Raw genomic sequence first — 24,317 nt, forward strand, 5'->3', positions numbered from 1 at the left:
AGTGGCATGATTTTGTGCAAAAGCAAACATTTTTGCTGCAAAACTTGCTGCCTGTCTACACTGACGAGGAGTTCTTGCACAAGAACACTGACGTTGTAATGTATGAAATCAGGGCTTCTTGAGCAAGAACTATGATGCTCCCGCTCAGGAATAAGCCCTCTTGCGCAACTGTTCTTGCGCAAGAGGCCATGTAGACAGGCAACATGAATTTCTTGAGCAAGAAAGCCCTGTGGTGAAAATGGCCATTAGGGCTTTCTTGCGCAAGAGAGCGTCTACACTGGCATGGATGCTCTTGCACAAAATCATGCCAGTGTAGATGTAGCCTAAGAGTTTCCTCCCATGAGGAGAATGAATTTTGTGTTGTGCACCAGTACTGAGATCATGTGGCTTGTTTGGATGTGCCACTGTGGCACCCAAGTTATTAATAAATATCTTATAAACCTTTACCTTTTCCCTCTGCTGCCATGTCTCCTCCCCTTGCTCCATCAGCTCCCTTGGTGCCTGCTGCCTCCAACCCCCCACCTCCTCTGTCCTCCTGACTCCTGCCCTTCTCACTGCCCTCAGCCTTCCTGAGACCTGCCCCCCTCCACCAGCCCTTCTCTCTCCCCTGTGCCCACTCCTCCAGTAGCCCCACTCTGATCATGTGAGCTACCCCTCCTCATCCCCTCATCTAACACCTCCCTCTCCATACTTGTCCTGCCTCTCTCCTCTGGTTCTGGCCTCTCCCCTGCAGGTGTCTGCCTTTCTGCTTCACCTCCAGAATCCCCTGACACCTGCACCTTCCCTTAGCCCTGGACCTTCCTGGTGCCTCCCCCTTTCCCCTCTTTTCCTGATGCCCACCCCCTCACCACTCTCTGCCCCATTCCCCTCCTGCCCCTCTGTGCCCTCACACATGCCTTGCTCCATCCCCACCTTCCTCATGCCCACCCCTCCTATCCACCCTTCTCCCAGCACCTCCCCCCCAGCCCCCAATGCCCTTCCCCTCGCCTCTCGCAGCACCACCCACTAACACCTCCCTCCTGCCCTCCTCAGTGTCTCCACATGGCCCCTGACCTGCCCCCTCCCCTCAGCCTTTGCACTGGGGAAGCTGCTTTAACCCCCCCCGCGCTGGGGCTTCGCTCTCGCTGTTGCAGAATTTACCTGGCGCCCCGCCCCCACCAGACCTGAGTCCACGGGACACTCGCCGCGCGCAGGCAGAGACGGGCCAGGGCGGCGCCAGAACCGCTGCGCATGCGCAGTGCCCGGGCAGGAGCCCGCAGTGGCACCGCCTCTCAGGTGAGCATCCCCCGCCCCCCTCCGCGCGCCGCCCCGGGACCCACCAGACGCGCTGGGCAGAAGCCGGGACTGGCCCACGTGGGCATCTCTCGGCCCCGCCCCCGCAACAAAGGGCCGGTCCCAGCGCCCCGCGCGCGCACCCGCCGCAGCCTCCCCCCGCGCAGCCACGTGGGGCCCAGAGCGAACCCTGCAACCCCAGCACCGCGCGCCGGCCCCGCCCACCTCAGGACACCCCCCCGCCCCCAGCCTGGCAGGGAGGGAATCCCCCGGGTCGCTACACGCGCTGCAAAAGCCCCGCCCCACCTGCGAGCCGAGAAGCGGAAGTAGCCTCTGGCCGGGGGGGCGGGGCCAAGCAGCCCGCTCTGAGCTACGCCCTGGCGCTGGAGTCTGATCGGAGTCACGGAGCTGCTGCGCATGCGCGGTCTGACGGGCCGCCCCGTTCTACTCCGGCGCGGGCAGGGAAAGGGACCAGACTTCGCCACGGTTACTGCGCATGCGCCGCGCTCCCTGAGCCGGGAGCCGTTGTGAGGGGCCGTTGAGACCGTTACTCGTTGCTGGTGGGTCCGGCGCTGGGTATCGGGGCGCCCCCCCGCTGCTGCGGTCGCCCCTGATGCTCGCGCTGGCCTGAGCCGGGAGCCGTTGTGAGGGGCCATTACTCGCTGCGGGGCGGAGGGGCTGTGACCCGGCGTCCTGCGCTGCTGGTGGGTCCGGCGCTGGGTTTTGGGGGCGCGCCCGCTGGGGGCGGGTCTGGCTGGGCAATGGCCCCCCCCGCCGCTGCGGCCCCCCCCCCCCTCGTGCTCTTGGCGCTTCCTGATGCTCGCGCTGGCCTGGCGGGGGGTGGGGAGCTGGGTGGTGAGGGGGCTGCAGAGTGGGGGGGCCCTGGCCTGAGGGGCGCAGCGATGGGGGGGGCGGTTCTGGCCGGGGCAGTTCGCGGGGGAGGCCCAATGGACCCTGCAGGGGGGAGCGAAGCTTTTGGGGCTTTTTCGGTTTTTAATTTTGATGGTTTTTTGTCCTCAGTGCTGGTGCCTCAACCCCCCCCCCCCTCCGGACCTGCCCCCCCACTGCTGAGCTCAGGACAGTGACCCGGCCCCGGTCCCCCAGCCCAGAGGCAGCCATGGCTGCAGAGAGCCCCGTGGAAAGTGTCCGGGAGGAAGCGCCGCGTCCCGTCTGTCTGGAGGATTTCACAGCCCCTGTCACTCTGGAGTGTGGGCACAATTCCTGCCAGGCCCCCCTCAGCCCTCAGGGCAGAGACACTGAGCAGCAGGGACCCCTCCGGCCCAACCGGCAGCTGGCAAACGTGGTGGAACTAGCCAAGCCGCTGAGTTTCCAGGCAGCACAGAGAGCAAGATGGGACGGGGTGTGCGGGGAGCACCAGGAGGCTCTGAAGCTGTTCAGTGAAGAGGATCAAACTCCCGTCTGTGTGGTGTGTGACAGATCCCAGGCTCACATGGTGATGCCCTTACAGGAAGCTGCCCATGAGTACAAGGTACAGAGTGGCTGTCCAGTGTGATGGGAAATAACATTGGGTTTTAATTACAGGCTAATTTCACTGACTGTTACCAGACACAGATGTGAACCAACCAGTGTAAAGCAGTGGTCTCTAGCCTTTTAAAGTATCACTTTTTGAATTGAAGTGCAATCCAGGATCTATCTCAAACCCAAATACCCTTGCCCCACCTCCTTTGTGACCCTTTTCCGAGGCCCCGCCTCTGCTCACTGCATCCCTTCTCCCTCCCCCATCTCTTCTCCCTTTCATCAGGCAGGGGCAGAGGGTTGGAGTGCAGGAGGGGGTTCAGGCTCTGTAAGAGAGTTTGAGTTCAGGGGGCTCAGAGTTAGAGAAGGGACTTGGGGTGTGGAAGAGGTACATGACTAGGACAGGGATACAGGCTCCAGCTGCACACTGCTTACCACAGGTGGCTCCTTTGTGGTGGTGCAGTGGGGCTGAGGAAGGCTCGCCCCTGCACCACTCTCAAAAGCAGCCTACACACTCTGTTTGTAGAGATAGAATGCAGAGTGGGAGAAGGAAACAGCTTCAAGGCAAAGGGCAGGAGATGTGCAGCAGCAGGGAGAGGGGGCAGCTGAAGTGCTGCACGTGATAGCCTCTTAGCCAAACCAGTCAAGATCACCTGTCAGAGGCTCCAAGATCTACCTGTAGATTTCGACCTACTGGTTGGTGACCACTTCTGTAAAGCCTTCATGATTCAAGAGGTGCAGTAAAAAGTAAATGTTCTGGCTTTGTGGCAACTTATGTCAAGTCTTCACAGATACCTGATGTGGAAATGTTTCTCTGAGGCTGTAAATCCTGAAACCCAGCCCTCACTGGTGGCGGGAGGGGTGTTTGCACAAGGGAAGGTGTTAATAATCAGAGAGGTTTAGATTACAGGAGGTTACAAGCTGCTACTGGTTGGGTGAACAGGAATAATAATCTGTCATTTGCCTTATAGATCCGCAATGACATCTGGGCCCTGCACAATAACCAGCACGGGAAAGTCCCTTCTCTAAGCAGGTCACAGTCCAGTTAGACAAACTGTGGAAAGGGACGGTGGGGCAGCAAGTTGCTCATAGTCACCAAATACGTCAGGGATAGAGTTTGGTCCTGAACCCTGGTCCAGTTGTTAGACTACACTGCTCCCTGTCCCTCAGCATCACTGAACAGTGATGAAGTGTGGCTGTTAGGAGAGAAAGATGCCTTGATAAAGCTCTGGGCTCAGCTGGGAGAAGAGGTTTCCCACTGGGATGCTGAACCTCTGGGCTGCTCCGTGAGGGGTTAAACTCTGATGCAGCAGCTGGCACTAGATGAGGTTGCTGGGCTGGATGCTGTGTTCAAACTGGTTAACTGATGAGCTAATGTTTATCGGTGCCAATTACCGGTTAAACTCCCCACTGCCCCTGAAGTGCCCACTTGCCTCTGGCAGCTAACGTCAGTCTGCAGCTGCTGGGTGTTCCCATTGGCCAGCAGTTCTTGTGGCCACCCTGGCAGACCTCGCAAGAGATCCCTGGCCCCAGGAGAGCCCATTTCCGCTACCAACCCTGCCTGTCAGCAGGTTAAAAAATACTGTCACTGATAAAATTGTAATTGGTTACTTGATTAGTATTGTTAACCACCTGCATCATTCTTTATGAAGGTGCCACCACTGATCTGTCCTCCACCCTCGCAGGTGTCCTGCTGCATCCGCAGTCTCCTCCTGTGTATTTTTCTATAGACAAAGCCATGTCCAGGGCTGAGTCCCTACTGGACAGGGGCAGAGCTCCACAAAACTGGGACTCTCTTAAAGGCAGACAAATAGGCTCCCAACATCTAATGGGGTTTGCCCTCGTGCTTATTTCTATTTCTCCAGGAAAATTTGGAGACTCATTTGAAGACTCTGAGGAAGGGGAGAGAAAAGCTGCTGAGAAGGAAAACAACAGCAGAAGGGAAAAGCCAGGAATATCTGGTAAGTGCTTGTGGCTATGGACCAGCCATAGGGCTGTGTTAGGAGGCAGACTCCTTTGTGGCCTTGGTGAGGTTGGGCTTGTTTGTGTTTCTCCTGGATCATGAATTGCTGGGTGAGATCCATGTGTAGAAAGGCCTTGAGCATCCGTGTCAGTGCATGAGTTAATGTCCATCCTTTGTGGCTTTCCCAGACATCCTCCCCAGGTGAGCTCAATGTGCCCCTGACGGACTGTCTGCTCACTTGGTGCATTTATATGTTTGCTTCTTTTTCCTCCATGGGTATCTCTGTCAGGCTGGTGCTGAGTCGTGCCTCGTGGTGCTCTGGATATGAATTCCCAGAGTCCATGAATAACACAAGATGCTGCCCATGACCGACATGGGAACATCCCTTTCAGAGGGACACACGGGGCAAAGGAGATGCTGGGAGAGATGCATCTGCCTAGTAATCACAAAGAGTCAAATGTTGCACATTTTAGGGTTTTCCAAGAAATTCTCCCTACTGCGCACTCAGCTCCCCGTGAAAGGGCTGTGGGCTCCATCCATGCCCCTGACCAGCCCTTTCCCTGTTTTCACACAGAAATGGACCCAAGCAGAGAGGCAGATGATTGTGGCTGAGTTTCAGCAGCTGCTGCAGTTTCTGGAGAAACAAAAGCAGCGACTCCTAGCCCAGCTGGAGAAATTAGATGAGGCGATTGAGAGGTTCCAGATTGACACTGTCAGGAACCTCTCCGTGCAGATTTCCCGTATCAGTGAGGGGATCGGCGAGCTGGAGGGGACACGTCAGAATCCAGCAAGTGAATTTCTGCAGGTGAGACTGAGGGACAAACATCCCAGCTCCTCACACAGTGAAGGGAGGCTCCTGAATCACAAGTGCTGGATCCCAGTTGTCAGATCTCAGTGTAACACCTTGTGCATTGCTGCCATGTGAATGACTCTTGTGCTTTGTAGAGATACAGGCACAGAGCTATTAGAGATGGCAAAGCCCATTCACTCAGGGGATCCATGTTCCTGGGGCCAGGGCAGGGCCTCTCTTCCCAGGTCTGCAAAATCTCTTCTCAGAGGTCCCCTTTGTGTGTCCAATGGGGCTGAGATTCTTTTCTGTGTCTTTTTTCTAGGACGTCAGAAGCACCCTGAGTAGGTACGTGGCTCTCACTCCCCTCACACTGCAGAGAGCAGGGAAAAGGCTTGGAGCAGATGTTAGCACCACATCTCCCCAGAGCTCTGCAGCCCGATGTTAGACATGAATATTTCTGATATATTTAATTCTGAGGGTCTCATCCTCGCAGTTGAAACTCTGGAATTCCCCATTCAGGGCACAGTCTGACTTCAAGTGTTTCTTAGAGCTGTCACCTCTGTGGGTTGGAACATGGACTGTCACTCCTGGGCTTTGAGCATATTCAGCCCAGGACAGCACTCGAGGGCTGTTTGGAGACCTGTGTGGAAGGAGCTGGGTTGAGGGGAGCTGGTGTCTCGGTGTAGTCCCTAGTGGACAGATTCCTTCAGCCCTTCACATGGGAACCTCCTGTCCCTCGGCATCTGGAGGCCAAGGAGTGAGTTGGCCATGGAGACTCTATTCTCCTTTGCTCTCCCAGCCAGTCTCCCCAGGCCAGAAGTGAAGAACTGAAATGGGATCTTTGAGGGGAAGGTTGCATGGCCATGGCATGTGTTGTCCCTTTTCTCAGGCTGGGAGAATTGGAGGAATTCTAACTCTAGGCCTGTTAGAGCTGAGACTTACTAGCCAGAACTTACCAGCAATAAACGACATACAATCACATTGAATTGTTTCTGTCCAGGTGTGAGATGGGGCAATTCCAGCTGCCGGAAGAGATTTCCCCTGAACTAGAAGAACAAGTCAGAGGTTTCTCCCAGAAATCGATTGCTCTGTCAGAGACTCTGAGGGAGTTCAAAGGTACCTGGAAGGGATGGATGAGGGGAAAGCGGTCCAAGTATCTGAGACTATTGAATCTGGCCTCTGAAGCCAACCTTCCCCTGCCTCAATTCCCATGTGGACAATGACGGCCCCATCATGCTACTCTCCTTAGAGGCACTGAGCAAACAGACCCAACTGCTTGCAGATAGAGCCAGGGGTTTGCAAACTCTGATCCTCCCATTCAGAGATCAAAATGGCTAAAGTTACTGTGATGGCCACGTGTTCCGCCACCACAGCTCAGGTTATGATAAGGGGCAGTAAGTGAATGAGAAACCAAGTGGAAGGGGCTGAGGAGGGAAGAGTAAATCTCATTTATGGCTTGTCTGTTCTGGGATAGTTGTGAGGCTGCAGGGATATTGGCTCCATTGCTGGAAGGTGCCTGAGTGAGAGGAAATGAAAGTTTGACTCTTTCATACTAAATACCTGAGTGTGTGTCTGATAGAATTGAAATGCAGAGATCAGAGTGGGACATTGTTATAAATAGGAGAGCCTGGAATCTCACCTCTTTTATCCCTTCCCCCACTAGACACTCTGCCCTCTGCACTGGAGAGAGCAAGAGGAAAATGCGTTGGAGTTTTCAGACAAGGTGAGTTTGCTGGTGGAAGTTTTGTGATGTGAGAATTCCTGTGAAAACATCTTCATGTGATTGTCATTGGTGTTACCAACCAAACCCAGCAACCACGGTGCACACAGCCCTAAATCACCCAGTGATCAGTGAGGAACCCCAGGGGTGCTGCATGGGGACCTGTGGACATTTGGAGAAACACTGGTCTATAGGTTTGTGATGCTAAAGGGGTGAAGTTAAAGCACAAAATGGACGGCACCTTCAGGCTCAGATTTCACTGCTCAGTTTCAATTTGGGGTTGGTTTCAAACAATAAATAGGGTGCAAGGCTCTATCATGCAAACTCCCTCCTGGACCCCTCTATCTGTCCTGCATCCCAAACCGTTACCAGAAGCATCCTCCTTCTCCCAGTGCCCATCCCGGATCCTCCATTTTGTGCATTTATTTCATGGAAGAGAGCAGCTCTCAGCCACTTTCTATTCCCCCCCCCCCATGAAAATTTGGTCCACCTTTTTGAATGGATATGGCTCAGTGAGAGCCAATAATTGAAAGCTGATGCCAGACTATTTCAGACAAAAAAAGAAGCACAAATGTTTGATAGGGAAGAGGATTAGCTGCTGAAACGAACAAAGAACTGGTGGATTCTCCCATCTCTTGATGTCTTCAAATCACTGGGGGACTTTCTAGAAAATACACTGTGGGGAAACAGAGCTTTGTGCCTGGGTAACCGGACTAAGGGTAATGGCTTGTGCCACTGAGGGGGTCAGATTGCATAACTGAGGATATCTTCTGATCCCATGAATCTTAGGATCTCATCCTGCAAACACTCAGCACAAGTGTTTAATAATAAGCACACGTATTTAATAATAACACCACCATTCAGATGCTTAACTTCACTGATTCTCTGTTGTGGAAAGGGTTTATAACGTCTCTGTGAGATGAGAGCAAAGTTTGTGCTGCAAATCTGTGAATGAAGACTAAGGATTTTAAATACAGCAGCCTGCATTTAACCTATGTCCATGTTCAGGCAGATGAATATGTGCCTTGTTATCAGAAACACTGGGTGCTGAGAACTGGATTCCATTGTTGCAGACACAGTAATCTTGTAACTCAAGCCAGGTACGGAGAGAAATGAATATGGATTTGGGATCTAACTCCCATGTGCTGTTAATGGAATATCTAGAGTGCAGCAGAGCACTTAGCTGTCCTTGGGAATGAGCTGGGCCATTCCCAAGGTGGGGGAGTGATGCATCTTTACTGCAGGTGAGTGTGTCCTGGGCTCTTGTACCAGCCAGACCCCAGTCTCTGCAAGGTGGGGAAAGGAGCCGCTGTGGGTGGGTGACTCAGATCCCAGCTCTGGAAGCAGTAATGGGAAAGACCTTAATGAACAAGATCAGCACTTGTTTCATTGCTCTCCAAACAGGATTTCCAGTCTCCGAAACTGATGTGATCTCCTGGGTGGAGAGAGAGGAGGAGTTGCGAGTCCCAGATCCTCTGAGCTGTGAGGAAGGGGAGATCATCAGCAACACCCAGACAGGTGAGCAATCAGTTAAACTGACTCAGAAACCAATTTCTGTCTCCTTATAGCAGATGTAACTTGTGTGTTTTCATGAAGTGTGATTGACTGTTCAGCTTGTCTTCAACTCCAGTCAGAGTGTGGTGGGCAACGAAAGGCTGGGTTCTCTTCTCTGTGGAAGGGTTGTGAAGGAGGACAATGAACTCAGCTCATGATAATTTGACCATTATTTGAGCGCGTATCCCCTTTTCTATTCCTCCTTTAGAGTTTCCTTGCAGTTCATCGTGGAGAATAACTCCTGTCTGGATCATTCCTCTATTCCAACAGGTGATGGGACACTGACTGAGAACCATGAAAAGAGTCTTCAGCAGGAAGGACTGGAGCAAGTGTCTCCATGCGGACTATTATTGAGACGATCTGAAGAATATGTTTTCCATATACGTGAGCAAGGAGAGAGCTGTGAGAGTCAGCATAGCCCAAAAAAGCAGAAGGGAAACTATCTAGGAGAGGGACAGGCTAACTCCAGTAGCAGGAGCACAGGGGAGAAAAGAAACACAGAAACCATTCAACAGGAAATCCCCCATCAACAGTCACCCTGCATGTGTAGTGACTGTGAAATTCTTCCTGAACATCAAAGGGTCCATATGGGAGAGAAGCCCTTCAAGTGCTCTGACTCTGGGAAAAGCTTCAGTGAGCACTCACACTTTACAAACCATCAGAAAATACATACAAGAGATGCACCCCATAACTGCTCTGACTGTGGGAAAAATTTCAGTACAAACTCACAATTGGTTATCCATAGGATGGCTCACACAGGAGAGAAGCCTTTCAATTGCTCTGCGTGTGGGAAAAGCTTCAGTCAGAAGTCAAACCTTGTCACCCATAGGAGGACCCACACAGGAGAGAAACCTTTCAATTGCTCTGACTGCGGGAAAAACTTCAGTAGTAGCTCATACCTTGTTACCCATAGGAGGAGCCACACAGGGGAGAAACCTTTCAATTGCTCTGTCTGCGAGAAAAGCTTCACTCAGATTTCACACCTTGTTAGTCATAGGATGAGCCACACAGGAGAGAAACCCTTCTATTGCTCTGACTGTGGGAAAAGCTTCACTAGAGGCTCACACCTTGTTACCCATAGGAGGATCCACACAGGAGAGAAACCCTTCTATTGCTCTGACTGTGGGAAAAGCTTCACTAGAGGCTCATACCTTGTTACCCATAGGAGGATCCACACAGGAGAGAAACCTTTCAATTGCTCTGACTGCGGAAAAAGCTTCAGTCACCGCACAAGCCTTTTAAACCATAAGAGGACCCACACAGGAAAGAAACTTTTAAGTTGCTCTGACTGCGGGAAAAGCTTCAGTCAGTGCTCGTGCATTACTACTCATCAGAATACATACACGAGAGTCGCCTTATAAAAGCTCTGATTGCAGAAAAGGCTTCAAACACAGGTCAGACTTTGTTAAAGATTAGACAGTCCACAGAGGGGAGAAAACCATTGTTATTTTTACTGTGGGGAACGCTTCAGTCAGAGCTGAAATCATCTTAGTCTTTGTAGGACCCACAGAGGGGAGAAACGTATAACCTGAGTTCCCTTTAAACTGCCCGGCCAGGTGGCTCTTGTCCCAGAAGACCCCTTGGGGAGGGCCTCCTGGGGTACTGACCTGTCCACTGCCACTCACCTTTCTGCTCTCTGGGGCTTCTCACCACCCGGTCCTGCTGGGGCAGCTCCTTAGTCTCCCCTGGCCAAGGCCCCGAGCTGAGATTCCCATCCCCGCCTCTGAGCAGCAGTACAGACGCTGAACCTCTTCAGGTCTGAGGAGAGAGCAGTTGAGGGCCCAGCTTTCTGGGATAGCACTCCCCAAATGGGATCAAACCCCAAAGAATGGGGTAAGCCCCATTTAGCAATGAAAGGGGAATGTGCACACCGATTGCTCCCATAGGTAGTAATTGTTTACACTAGGCTTGATAGTAAGTAAAAGTGGTTTTATTAAGTACAAGCTGTAGGATTTAAGTGGTGATAAGTGAGAACAGGCTGAGCAAAGCAGATTACAAACTCAAAGGTAACAAATGCATCTGACGAAGTGGGTCTTTGCCCACGAGAGCTTATGCTCCAATACTTCAGTTAGTCTATAAGGTGCCGCAGGACTCCTCGCCGCTTTTTCAGATTCAGACTAACACAGCTACCCCTCTGATAACTTACCAGAATGTTCATTGTATTTTAACCATATGCTAGCCTTTGCCATAAGCTCTGTGTGCAGTTTAAGCAATGACAGTGGTCAGTATCTCTCAGCGGTGGGGCTGGAGCAAAGGGAGATTGGGGGGAGGCATGACAGCTGCCCTGACACTGTGACATCCCCTCCTATCCCCCAGAGATGCCCCTGTCTTCAGGTTTCTAATCTCCTAACCAAAGCCCTCCAGGCCAGGTACAGCTGAGGTGGGCCAGCTACAGCCTGCCCACTGGGCTGCTATCTCAGTGCAGACATACCCAGAGGGATTTCTTTTGAGTTGGTGTCTCAGGGAGTCTCTCCACTTTCCAGCCCCCCATGTGTGAGTGCTGCTCTCTGGGGGTGCCTGGGAGAGTTGGGCTGGGGGCAGGGCTGACCTGAGCCATTCTTGCACCCTGAGCAGCAGGCGCATGCTGCATGCACGCTTCCTCCCCAGGGTGGCAACCTATGGGGGGCACCTGATACGGCGTCCCTTACCCCTTCAGTCAGGTGCCTCTATAGGTTGGTGCCCATGCGTTAATCCGGACCTGGCTGGAGGTGCAAGTGCCAGGTTGAGCAGGGTAGGGATGGGCACAAGAGTTTGTATTTGTTTCTCCTTTGCAAATAAAGCAGATGGTTAGTTTCTCCCACTCCTGAGCTATGTCTACACTTGTGGCTTCTTGCGCAAGAACATCTTGCGCAAGGGTACTTGTGCAAGAAGTCTTGCGCAAGAAAACGTCCACACTGCCATGTGCATGCTGTGCTTTTGTGCAAGAGCGCCCATGGTAGTGTAGGCGCTCTCGTGCGCAAGAAAGCTTTGATGGCCGTTGTAACCATAGGGCTTTCTTGCACAAATCCCTGCCAAGCGTCCACACTGCCCTCTAGCATAAGAGCTCATGCGCAAGAGGGCTTATACCTGTTAAAAAGGAGCATTGCAGAAGAAGCCCTCTCTTACCATGCCATACTGTAAATTTCCTTGAGCAAGAGCAGGCGGGCAGTGTGGACACTTTGCGGATTCTTTCCCAAGAACGGCTGTACTTGCACAAGAAGCCGCGAGTGTACACATAGCCCTGGTGTCCTTTGTTCTGCAGTAACTGGCTCCCACCATCCCATGGCTGCTGCCGGAGATCCCCAGCTGTGAACCCCTCTCTTGGAGGCTGGGGCTTGGCCCATTCTATGCAGGAAACCCAGGGCCGGATTACGGCATGGGCTAGTCGGGCAGCTGCCCGGGGTACCTGATATAAGGGGCGCTGCGTGCCCTTTACAGCTGATAACTGCCATCAGGCACCACACGCCCATATCACGAGCTGCAGCAGCTCTCACTAGCCACCCTGCTGCGGTCACCCGAGGCAAGGTCCGCGTTAACCCCCTCAGCGCTGGCCAACAGCACTTTTTCCCCCCACGGCTGCGAGGCCCTGCATGGCCAGGCTCGGCCTGCTCCTGGCGGCACCAGGCTGAGCACCAGCGGCAGTGGCCAGGCAAGGCACGTGCCTCCTCCTGCTACCAGCTTGAACCTATGACCTGAAATTAAGAGTCACATACTCTACCTACTGAGCAAGCTACTCTGTGTGCAGGGTCCCTCCCACAATACCCTGTCACAGGATAGAGGATCAGCATGTTCTCAAATGCTTGATTCAGGGCTCTCTCGTGTCCCCGATGGGGTGCTCTGGTCTGTGTGGGGAGGCCTAGGCACACTGGCCTCTTTTACCACAAGAATGGCCCCATTTCAGTCTTTCAAGTAACAGGAGAAGGGTCCGTAGCAACAAGGGAAGGTCCCCTGAGTGAAACCAGGCAGAAACGCCTCGTCTCACGTTCTGCAGCAAACCTTTCAGCTCTGTCAGGCACTGCCTCTTCTCACACTGGCCTGGGCCTGGCATCCCTCTCCTCCCAGCACCACAGAAAGCCCCTCGGCATGAGCCTGGGAAAGCTAGAGGCCTCAGGACTGTTGCTCCCGAGAGGCTTGTACCTTGGCCTCCTCTACCCATGGCGGCCGGCTCTCCCGGCTGCCCCCTGTGCGCTGCTGGCCAAAGGAGGCAGCAAGGCAGGAGTGGGGAGAAGCAGCAAGTCCACTGAGGCCGACAGCTCAGGCTTAAGCCTCCAGCCCCAGCACAAAACCTTCAGCCTGGCCTCTGTTGCTCCCTCCTCAGAGGGGAGGAAGAAGCCCTGTTGCCTCAGGCCGGGGGAGGCGACAGGAGGCCTCTTCTCACAGCCTTACGCTTTGCTTCAATGCCGGCTAGGGTTGCCAGGGGTCCAGTTCTGAACCGGACTGTCCAGTATTTGCGCTTTCTGTTCGGGAAACAAACTGAGAAAATGTAAATGAGGAAATAGAAATGTCGGGTATTTTCTAAATAAGCTGGAATGTAGATTGCGAGGTAGTGTCAAGTGAGTCCAGTATTTCTGTTGAACCATCTGGCAACCCTAATGCCGGCAATCACAGGGGCCAGGGAGCTCCCAGGCTGGTCGCAGCCTCAGCCACTTCCTGCTTCATGGCCCAGGCCCAGGCAGTCCAGGTGGGTCTCTGTGGGGCCCCGAGACATTTTGTTTGCTGTTGTCCAGGCGCAGAAGGCCCAGATTCTGCAACACTCACAGGCCCCACGGGAGGGGGTCTGGTTTGATGCTTCACCCCATGGCCTGGCAACAAGCCCCCAATCTCCCCCTGTGCTTTGAGAGCCCCGTTTGCTGTGTGAATTCTGTGGGGCAGGTTATGTCAGGCCTGGGCACAAGCAGGGTTCAGAACCAACCCACAAGTAAGTACCCGCTCAAGAGGATTGAGGAGTGTCCTTTGCCAGCAATGTTAGTCCAGCCTTGTAAGTGTCCCACTCACGTGCCCAAACTTTCTCCAAACCCCACTCACAGTTGCTGCCCTTGCTCAGGGCAGATAAGATCTCAGGGGTGGTTTTCAGTCCCAGGGACTCCAACCCAAACCCTGAGACCCAGGGGTTTATAATCGAGAGGATCAATGTTTGCTTCACTTTTCCCTCCCCCAGCAACACTAAATCTCAAGGCCAACTCTACAGTCCTAGCGGCTGGGGGAGATGTGCATGTTAGAGCCTCTGCCCACTGAGCTGTAGCCTTCTGTGCCCGGGGAGCCAGACATCACCAGGGCTGGAGGGAAATGGGGAATGGCTGCACTTTGGGAGGCAAAGGTGTTGTCTGGGACCATAGAGTAGAACAGTTTCACCAGACTTCCTGAGGAGGGCACCATGGCTTAGCTGGATAAAGTGCTTGTTTAGTAAACAGGAGATCTTTGGTTCAACTCCCAGTGGTACCTTGGTGTAGCCTTTGCTCACATTTTCTTATGTCTTCCTGGGACACAGAGGAGTCCTCCCCTGGCCACCCATAGAACTGCTGTTTCAGGAAAAGGCTGACTGGGGAGGAGCATTGGGAAGAAGGAAACCACAAGCCTGGAGCGGGTACAGAGGCTACTGTGACTGGTACTGGAAATGCAGGGCTCTTGCTGCAATTGCTGGGACAGAAAAGCCAGCAACACATGCCTTTGTGATTCCCTCGGGTGGGGGGTGGGAGGTCAGCACCCAGAGATCCTGCAAGTGCAAAGCTCCTACACCTATAGTAGCTGCTCCAGTGGTGCAAAAGGCCTGTGCACAGTACTTATAAGGCAGTACTTGTGGGAGACATGCTGAGGTTGTGAGTTCAAACCTCCCCTGGAGTAATGGTTTCTACTCCCTGCTGCTCTGGCCCCTTCTGGGAGAGCTGTGTTTCCAGCTCAGTGGAGGGTCTTCTTTGCCCATTTTCTCCTCTTGCTACCATCCCTTTCAGCCATTGGAGAAGCTCATGAACAGAGACAAGCTACTTTGTCTCTTTTCCTGGGCTGACCCAGTGGCTGAAAGGGGCTGCGGCTGCTGACGGGGTGGGGAAGATGTGCAACAAGACCCTGGCCACCCAGCATTCACTCTGATGAGGCCATAATATGTGCAGTGGGAATTTTCACTTATCCCATCCTCTGGGGTGGAATCCCAGTTCCCCCAGCGTTCACTGCAAGGCCTGGCTTCCCAAACTGGGGGGGGGGGAGGGAGATGCCCCCCAGAGTGGGCATGAAGAAATTTCGGGGGGGGGGAGAGGGGAATGAGGTGACCCAGCTGTTTTTTTTCTGTTTTTCTCAACAAGTTTTGCTGCTATTTTGGATATTTGCTCAGATTTCTTGAGGCAGTTGCCAAAGTAGCTCAGTTGGGAGAGCATTAGACTGAAAATCTAAAGGTCCCTGGTTCAATCCCAGGCTTTGGCAGAAACCTTTGCTAATATAGCTTAGTCTCTTTTGGCATCTCTCCATCTCTGGTAAGCAAACATCTGCAGTCAGAGTTCAAAGCTGAACCAAGAGGCCTGGAATTACATCATAAAGATGATCATATTTCAGGGATAGAAACTAGAAAGGGGATTTCATGACACCCCAGAGGTTGTTGACACAGGAGAACAGAGCTCTTGGCTTCAGCTGCTCCCAGCCTTGCAACTCTGTTTTTAATTCCATGCCCCCAGAAAGGAACAGTAACAGAGCCTGCCTAGGACTAATTCTGAGGCTTCCCCATATAGGGGTCACACTATTTCTGTTTTCTTAGACTGTAAGTTATTAAGTTGATTTAAGCAATTTCAAAATAGTTTCCAAGTATAGACATGCCCTTATAGTCCTGGTCTTCACAACATCCGCTGGCAAGGAGTTCCACAGGTTGACTGCGCTTGTGTGAAGAAATACTTCCTTTTGTTTGTTTTCAACCTGCTAATATCATGGCACACCCTTAGTTCTTCTATTATGGGAACAAGAACAATACCTTTCCTTATTTACAGTCTCAACAACAGCCATGATGTATAGACCTCTATCTTATCTCCCCTTGTCTCCACTTTTCTAAGGTGAAAAGTCCCAATCTCTCCTCATGTGGCAGCTGATCCAAACCTTTCAGCATTTTTCTTGTGCTTTTCTGAAGTTTCCAATGCCAAGGTCTGGTTTTTTGGGGGGCAGGGGATAAGGCAACCACATTTCCAGTCAGTGCTCAAGTTGTGGGCACCGCGTAGATTTATAGAGATGTAATATGATAGTCACTGTCTTCTTGGCAAGGCCTTTTAAAATAATTTCTAACATCACATTTGTGGCTGCACATGGAGTGGATGTTTTCAGAGATCTCTCCAGCTGTGACTTGTTGTAGCATATTCGCTTTCATTTAGTATGTGTGTTACTAATTGTTTATACTAACTATGGCAGCTGATTCAAACTTTCATCATTTTTGTCGTGCTTTTCTGGACTGTTTCCAATGCCAATGGCAGCTGCCTGCATGAAGCCCTCCCCCTCCTCCACTCAGGCTCTTATTTCCCCAGGCACCTGACATCTGCAGCCTGTGCAGGAAAGGAGCTGCCTGGGAAATCATCATAGAATCATAGAACTGGAAGGGACCTCGAGAGGTCATCGAGTCCAGCCCCCCGCCCTCAAGGCAGGACCAAGCTCCACCTACACCATCCCTGACAGATGTCTATCTAACCTGTTCTTAAATATCTCCAGAGAGGGAGATTCCACCACCTCCCTTGGCAATTTATTCCAATATTTGACCACCCTGACAGTTAGGAATTTTTTCCTAATGTCCAATCTAAACCTCCCCTGCTGCACTTTAAGCCCATTACTCCTTGTCCTGTCCTCAGAAACCAAGAGGAACAAATTTTCTCCTTCCTCCTTGTGACACCCTTTTAGATATTTGAAAACCGCTATCATGTCCCCCCTTAATCTTCTTTTTTCCAAACTAAACAAGCCCAGTTCATGAAGCCTGGCTTCATAGGTCATGTTCTCTAGACCTTTAATCATTCTTGTCGCTCTTCTCTGTACCCTTTCCAATTTCTCCACATCTTTCTTGAAATGTGGCGCCCATTGAAATGTGCTGGGCTGTTGGCCAGGGCTCAGCCAGGTGAGTCTCCCAGCCAGAGCCTGCCTCTGGCACCCCAGCCCCTCCCTTCCCATGCTGAAAGAGCAAAGACTTGGCAGAATCCATCAATATAGAGGAGACTATTTCCCCTGACTGGGAGCCCAACCCCGGCCACAGCAGTGGAAGTGCTCAATCCTAGCCACTCAACAGACACAAACCTGCAGTGTTGGCTCAGCTACACTAGTCATCCCAGGCCACTTTCTCTCCCTTTCAGGACGTGGGTCCGTTCTCGAAGAAGGCACGTGATGCCGGCATAGATGCTCTCCAGCACTTCTCCCCTGGCTGCACCCTCAGGGCCGGAGATGTGGACCTGCTCCTCTGCATCATGGGGGATGCTGCCTGCCCTTTGGTCCCGGCACGTTGCCTAAAGCCAGGAACGTTTCCCAGGTGACAGCTCACATTTTCCTAGGTCCTCCTGGGACACAGGAGAGGCCTCCCCTGGCCACCCATGGAACTGCTGGTTCAGGAAAAGGCAGATTGGGGAGGAGTGTTGGGAAGAAGGAAACCACAAGCCTGGAGCAGGTTCAGAAGCTGCTGTGACTGGCACTGGCAAGGCAGGGCTCTGACTGCAATTGCTGGGACAGGAGAGCCAGCACCACACACCCTTGTGATTCCCTGGGGGTGTCCGTGCTCAGAGAGCCTGAGGGTGCAACCTCTGCAGCTCCTGCAGCCTTGGAGAGTTAGGGCCTGTGGGCATCAGGTGCTTCTCACTTGTGGTTTCCTTCTTTCTAACACTCCTCTCCAATCAGCCTTTTCCTGAACCAGCAGTTCCATGGGTGGCCAGGGGAGGCCTCTTCTGTGTCCCAGAAACACATAGGAAAATGTGAGCAAAGGGTGTCAAAAGGCACCACTGGGAGTTGAAGCCAGGATCTCCTGTTTACTAGAGAGGTGCTTTAGTCAACTGAGCCATGGTGCCCTCCTCAGGAAGTCTGGTGAAACTGTTCTATTGCATGGTCCCAGACAACATCTTTGACTCCCAAAGTTCAGCCAATCCCCATTTCACTCCAGCCCTGGCAGTGTCTGGCGCCCTGGGTACAGAAAGCTACAGCTCAGTGGGCAGAAGCTCTAACATGCACATCTCCCCCAGTCACTGGGGCTGTAGAGTGGCCTTTGAGGTTTGGCCCAGATGTGGGGAGGGAGAAATGCAACAAACATTAATCAGCTGGCTTGTAAATCCCTTGATCCTAGGGTTTGGGTTGGAGCCCCCAGGAGAGGACCTGACCTTCTTCAATTTGCTCCCTTCCTGAGGACACAGAATTAAGGAGAGAGAATTTCTTAACCCCACAGCAATCGGAGTTGGCCAAGGAGTTAGCAACAAAATTTTTGTCAACGTTTAAGTAGAGGCAAGGAAACTCTCAAGGGTGTTTCTGTGAGTTTCTAGACCAAGGTTCATTCAAGTGGTTTGTTTTTTTGTGGCCCTGCCCCGACCACACCCCTAGAGACTCTGGAACAAAGAAGACACATGAGAAGAACCCAACTTTCTTCCTTTTGCTGAGACATGGATGGATCTAGCTCTGGTTTCACTCAAGGGGTCCGTCTGCATGTGAAGTACCTGTGTAGGGATAACATATAAATGTATTAAAAATGATTCCCCCAAGTGGAAGTGACTCCCCATAATTTGTTCCCCACAACTTAAAGTGTTTAGATTTATTATTATTATTATTTGTTAAGATTGTTAAATGTTTAGATTTATAATTATTGCCCCTCTCGAATATAATTTGTTAGGAATGTAATATTAGGTCATGTAACTTAAAACTGTTAAAAATATAATACTATGTAGCCAGAAACAGCTCCCCTCTCTGTGTCCCAGGGCACGCTCAAACTTATTGTTGCACAATTGACGCCCATTCTCTTCAAAGCATTGTGAAGCAATTAACCCTAATCGCAAAGTGAAACATTGTAACTATAACAGTAACTCAGCACTCAGAGAGAGAATGTTTTAAGAAATGCCACCCAGAAACTTGTGACATTTTGTAACTACAATTCTTGTATATGTAAAGTTATTATTAAACAAAATACTGTATGGGAAACATTAATTAGGGAATGTACGTAAGAGATAGAGTGCTTGGACGATGAATGAATGGTTCTGAGAGGTGCCAGCCTGAGAATGCAGCAACAAAGGGCTGAAGAAGGCGTCAGGTGCCAGGGCAACCAAAAGGTGTCAAGTGGAGAAAACCAAGTACTGGAGACCCACCCTATGAGATCACTGACGAGCACCTGACAGCCACCCTGGACATGATGTAGCAATTCCCATAGACTGGCATAGGAAGAAATTCCTATAAGAACTGGACTAAAAGACTATGGAATCAGAGTCCAACGTTCTGCTGCCTGCCCATCAGGAGCTTCAGATGCGCATCTGATCAGGACTTTGCTCCCCACTGCCCTCACTTGTGTACAGAAGACCTGGCCAGTATTCTGTCACAAGCAACTTCCAGGCTGGTAACTATAACAACTACACAGAACCTGGATGAATGATTGAATGAATGTTTATATATATATATATATATATATATTTATAAGGGTTAAGTAGTGATAGGAATAAGTAGTTAAACAACGTTGTTTGCTTCTATCTTTTCTTTATTCTTTATTATTATCTTTACAATAAATGTGGATTTTTGCCTTATCCCCCTCATAAGATCCTGCTTGCTTTTATTGGTACAACACCTGTGACAGCACCTGTGCGCTTCTGCCCCTCATCAGCAATGTCATATACTTGGGGGAGCACGTGCCCCGAGACTTATAGAAGGGACAACCTGGACTATTCATCCTTAGTCAGGCTCCCTTTGATAGCTCAGCTGGCAGAGCGGAGGACTATAGTGTGTGCTTGGCAAGTGATCCTTAGGTTGCTGGTTCAACTCCAGCTTGAAGGAGTGATTGTTTTCCCTCCGGCCTGGCCTTAGCAGAAGGCAATCAAGGTGGTTGCCTTGGGTCTATGTCTTCAGAGCTCTCCACTGCAATTGGCAGAAAGATTCTGGGTACAAGCTGCCAATCACATTTCTTGGGCTGCGCAGGTTATATCCACAAACACAAAAGTTCTTTCGGAACAATGGCCGTTATTCCACAATAACACTGCAAGAGTCTACACAGCAATTCCATTATTTTGAAATTATTCTGAAGTAACAGATGGCTTATTTCGACTTCTGCAAACCTCATTCTACAAAGAATAACGCCTGTTCCAATTAGCTATTTTAAAAAAAGGCCTGTGTAGCTGCGCCACTGCTGCTAGTTTGAACTATCCCCTCCCCGGGGCCATTCTAAGTTATTCTTCCTGGGGCTCTAAATCGAGGTAGCTCGTCTACACTGGGGAGCCTGCCTCGGACTATTCTGAGGTTTCCCTGCAGTGTAGACGTGCTAGTTTGAAATAAGATATTTTGTAATAACTATTCAAGACCAGCTTATTCCAAAATAAATGTGCCGTGTAGTCGAAGCCAGAAGGAGGGAAGCCAGAAGTGCAGAGGCCAGCCTGAAAACTCAGTATTCCATATGGCTACACACAGAGATTTGTAGCTCAAAGCTGGAGCTGCTGTGGAAGGAGGTGAAGCTACAGAAGCTGACGGGGGACAATCAGCGGGCGGAGGGTTATTTTTTCTCCTCCCTGTGCTGATGTGGCGAGAACTGAAGAGAAGAAAATCCTCTTCCCTTCTCCTCAGAAGATAGAAAATGCAGCTTGTTCCTCTCTCTCTGGTTCTACTAAAGCTGGATCCCAGGGCTAGACATTTTCTTTCTAGAACCCTGGTGAAAGCTGAAAGTGAATTGCTTGTAGACTTAGAATGTGAGTTAAAGAAGGGCATCACCTAGCATGGGGCTTGAACCCATGACCTTAAGATAAAAAGTCTTATGTTCGCCCAACTGAGCTAGCCAGGTTCCATGTTGCAGTATACCCCCATCACAGGGCCATCTCTCCAGTGACAGGTAAAGAGGCCTGTTTCAGGATTTCTTTTAGCGCAGCAGCAAGGGGCGATGGAGGAAAATCAACCCCCTCTCCAAGCTTTGTTCTCACGGCACCAAGTGCGCTGCAGAAAAAGCCCTTGTGTGTTAAAGGGCATCGGGGAGCCCAGAGCAGAGGGATCCCCTCAACACACAAACACAGTCCCAGCCCCAAGACTCCCCCCATCCCGAATCCTGTGCCCAGACTTCTCTACCTTCCACATCCTCACCCCTGTCTTGCACAAGAGAGCGTCCACACTGCCATGAGAGCTCTTGCACAAAAGCACAGCGTGCATTTGGAAGTGTGGACGTTTTCTTGCGCATGACTTGTTCCACAAGAACCCTTGCGCAAGATGTTCTTGCGCAAGAAGCCGCGAGTGTAGACATAGCCTTAGAGATATATCTGAAAGGAGATGTTAATACAAAGTTATAGGAGAGTGATAATATTACAGGGAATTATCCACAGTTGTCTGTATATGCAAATATATATGCAAATATCTTCTTTCACACTGATGGGCATGAATACAAAGATTAAGGCAAGACTACACAACACATAGGCCCTATGTAAATCAGTTCTGCTGATGTTAATAAAATGCAATATTTTCCCCATTTCTAACCATATGACAGCAGTTTTAATGAGCAAGGGCAATCCAGGAATTTAACTACTAAAACACATCTCAGCAGAAATTGCAGAAGAGGCTCTTGCGCAAGAAGGAGCTGTCTACGCTGCCCCTTCTTGCGTAAGAAAAACGCTTTTGTGCAATGCTGTTACATCTATTACCTTTCAGGAAGAACGGCATTGCACAAGAGGGTTTTTCTTGTGCCAGAAGGGGCCGTGTAGATGCTCCTTCTGGCACAAGAGCCTCTTCTGAAACAAATGGTGGCTCATTAGGTATGTAAATGATGCTCAGCGATATTCCATGCTTAGCCTCATTTGCGTATTACTCACGCAAAAAGCTGCGAGAGTAGACATAGACCTAGGCAGGTTAGGCTGAGATGGGAGGAGGCGCCGCTGGGGTTGAGGCTCCTCAGTGGTGCCTTGGCAGGGACCAGGGCATTGCAACCACATTGGGCAAGGTCAATGGCAGCACCTCCGGCCTCTGGGACGTCTGTAGCCTTTGCTGCAAGGGGACACAAAACCAGGTAAGGTTCCCCCCTGATGCCCAGATCCCCCAAGACCCGGCAGCCCCAGCTTGCTCCAACACCTTCCGTTCTCCCCACCCGCTCTCCTGGCCACACATGGCACTTCTTGGTGTGTGTCAAGCCAGGCCCTGCAAGGAGCCACCAGGGCAGGAACCAGCCCTTGGAGCTCGGCTTGCACGGGAACCGGCAGTTTCCCACCACGTCTCCCTTTAGAAGAGGTGACTTGTTCCCCTTCCTCTCACCTCACGTCTCCCTTGTTTTCATTCCGTAGCGCTGCCCGAGAGGGAGCTTTCCCAATCTCCATTGGTATTTCCTGGGGCTTTGTGTAGGGGATTGGGCTTGGCCATCTTCTCTGCTGGAAATGCCTCTTCTTTGGAAAGCAGCTCCCAGGAGCTCATGGAACTTCTTCTCAGCTTGGAAAAGGGACAAGCAAGGGGAGACGGGACAGGGGTTTATGTAATGATGACAGGGGTGCCAAAAGCAAATAAATTATTTTTTCGCCTACTTAAGAACCAGGGTGACAGAATGAAACTGGTAAGTAACCGAGTTAAAAAGGAAGCATTTTTGCACCCAGTGGAACTCCTTGCCAGAGGATGTTGTGAAGGTGAAATCTACAAGAAGGTCCAAAAAAGAACTGGATAATATAATGCAGGAAAGGTCAATCAATGGCATTTCACCAGGATGGACAGGGCAGGTGTCCCTAGCTGGTGTATACCTGAAGCTGGGAATGGAGGGATCACTTAATAACTGTCTGTCCTGAGGATTCCCTCCGGACAATGAAATTGGCTGCTGTTGTGAGACAGGATCCTGGGCTAGTTGGACAACTGGCATGGCCCAGTCTGGCTGCTTTGATGTTCTATTTGGCTGTTCTTGTCCCCTCTGGGCAAGGGAGAATGGACCCCCCCCCATCCTGAAGTGGACAGAAAATGGCCTGCGAAAGGCTAGTGTAGGTGAGCAAAGAGACTTGTTTCATGTGTCCCTGATGGTCTAGTGGTTAGGATCCAGCACTCTCACTGCTGTGGCCTGGGTTCGATTCCCAGTCAGGGAAACCAGCTGCAACTTTCCCAAAACATGTCCCTAGTCAATCTTCTTGCCACGTGTTACAGCAGCTGAGACCTAGCATGGGGCTAACCCTAACCCCTCCCCCTTGGCTGGGCACTGCCTGGATTCAGGCCTCCCCAGTGCCAGCCTAAGGGCTCTGGAGAGGACAGGGCAGCTCCAGGGGCAGAGTCCTTCTTTCTGCAGTAGTTCAAACCCAGCCCCTTGGTTCCAACTAACTAACATTACTCCTCATTTTTTGCCCTCTGTGCCTCCCTCCCAACCTCAACATACCTCAACACATCCCCTTCCCTCTCCCTCTCCCCCTCCCCTTGCTGGTAACACAAACAGGACTTTTCCCTGTTGAAAGAACAAACTCTCTGGTTTTTATGTGGAGAATGTAGAACTGGGGAGGGGCTGGGGAAAGACCCTGGGAGGGGGAGGAGGCTGGGAGGAAGGGCTAAGGCTGGCACCTTCCTCTGGTGGTCCCACTGCCTCATGTCAGGGGCCTCAGCAGCGCTGGGGGGTGGCTCCAGGGAGAGAAGCTGGTTCAGAGGAACTTGAGCTTCTGGGCCACTGAAGCAGGCCACCAGCAGCAGCCTCTGTGCAGGGCTCACACGCTCCAGGCCTCCCGGTCATATTGAGTCTCCCCGTGTGGCTTGGGCTCCAGAGCCTGCCCCCCAGCTGGTGCCTTGAGGTAGCCACTGCAGCAGCAGGAATTTGGGCATCAGGTCCCCTGCTTTTGGGGACAGGAAGCCAGGCCCAGGCTTTTTTAGCCACTGGAGCTGTACAGGCTGGAGCCTCCCCCTACCAGATCTCTGCCCTGCTTCCTGCAATGCTCTCAGTCTTTTGCTTGTTTCTGTTTCCCTGTCCATAGCAGGCAGCTAAAGGAAGGGAAGTCACCAAACCAAACACCCCTGTGGCCAGCATGGGGCTTGAACCCATCACCTCGGCGTTATTAGCACCACACTCTAACCAACTGAGCTAGCCAGCCAATGAAATTGCAGCTCACCAGTGGCCCTTTCAAGAAAGGTGCCTCAGTCAGCTGCAGCGATGTCTCTGCAGCTGCCAATGGCTCTTCTCTGACAGGGCCACTAGCGACTCGCTGTGACGTGGGCTGGCTAGTCCAGCTGATTTGAGGGTTGGCCAAGGTGGCTGGCGGCTGGCAGACCCAGGGCAAAAAGGCAGCCGGAAGCTCTTGCTGCCAGCACCTTGCCTCCCAGCTTCTTCCCTGTCAGCAGCAGCTGCAGCCCCTTTCAGCCACTGGGTCAGCCCGGGAAGGGAGGCAGGAATGGGGCCTCAGATTCCAGGGTTCTGAGTCTTGAGTGCTGCCCTTGACACCAACCACCCCTCACTCAACTGGGCC

The 24,317-nt window shown here is 51.7% G+C and overlaps 1 protein-coding gene and 4 non-coding genes across 5 annotated transcripts; 4 read left to right on the forward strand and 1 right to left on the reverse strand.

Annotated features, from left to right (window-relative positions):
- The first annotated feature begins 1,586 nt into the window (after window positions 1-1,586).
- LOC149522495 (uncharacterized) lies at window positions 1,587-14,620 on the forward strand. The gene is made up of 8 exons (XM_089771013.1): window positions 1,587-2,761; window positions 4,614-4,709; window positions 5,286-5,516; window positions 5,824-5,846; window positions 6,502-6,617; window positions 7,165-7,224; window positions 8,626-8,739; window positions 9,046-14,620. Exons 1-8 carry the CDS (start codon window positions 2,390-2,392, stop codon window positions 10,134-10,136), a joined length of 2,103 nt encoding a protein of 700 aa, XP_089627139.1. The 5' UTR covers window positions 1,587-2,389; the 3' UTR covers window positions 10,137-14,620.
- Window positions 14,621-15,095: 475 nt separating this feature from the next.
- On the forward strand, window positions 15,096-15,168 carry TRNAF-GAA (transfer RNA phenylalanine (anticodon GAA)). The gene has a single exon. It is a non-coding gene; the product is annotated as a tRNA-Phe (tRNA).
- Window positions 15,169-19,623: 4,455 nt separating this feature from the next.
- On the forward strand, window positions 19,624-19,713 carry TRNAY-AUA (transfer RNA tyrosine (anticodon AUA)). The gene is given in 2 exon segments: window positions 19,624-19,660; window positions 19,678-19,713. It is a non-coding gene; the product is annotated as a tRNA-Tyr (tRNA).
- A 3,176-nt stretch (window positions 19,714-22,889) lies between these two features.
- TRNAE-CUC (transfer RNA glutamic acid (anticodon CUC)) lies at window positions 22,890-22,961 on the forward strand. Its single transcript has one exon. It is a non-coding gene; the product is annotated as a tRNA-Glu (tRNA).
- Window positions 22,962-23,871: 910 nt separating this feature from the next.
- Window positions 23,872-23,945, reverse strand: TRNAI-AAU (transfer RNA isoleucine (anticodon AAU)). Its single transcript has one exon. It is a non-coding gene; the product is annotated as a tRNA-Ile (tRNA).
- Between the last annotated feature and the right edge of the window lie 372 nt (window positions 23,946-24,317).

The sequence above is a fragment of the Pelodiscus sinensis genome, chromosome 19 (assembly GCF_052426305.1).
Source record: "Pelodiscus sinensis isolate ZL-2025 chromosome 19, ASM5242630v1, whole genome shotgun sequence".
NCBI classification, from domain to species: domain Eukaryota; kingdom Metazoa; phylum Chordata; order Testudines; family Trionychidae; genus Pelodiscus; species Pelodiscus sinensis.

Excerpts from the sequence above, each read along its gene's own strand:
- LOC149522495 (XM_089771013.1), top strand. The coding sequence starts at position 2,390 with ATGGCTGCAGAGAGCCCCGTGGAAAGTGTCCGGGAGGAAGCGCCGCGT. Across the intron at positions 6,618-7,164 it reads GACTCTGAGGGAGTTCAAAG|ACACTCTGCCCTCTGCACTG; the intron begins GTACCTGGAAGG and ends TTCCCCCACTAG. Across the intron at positions 7,225-8,625 it reads CGTTGGAGTTTTCAGACAAG|GATTTCCAGTCTCCGAAACT; the intron begins GTGAGTTTGCTG and ends CTCTCCAAACAG.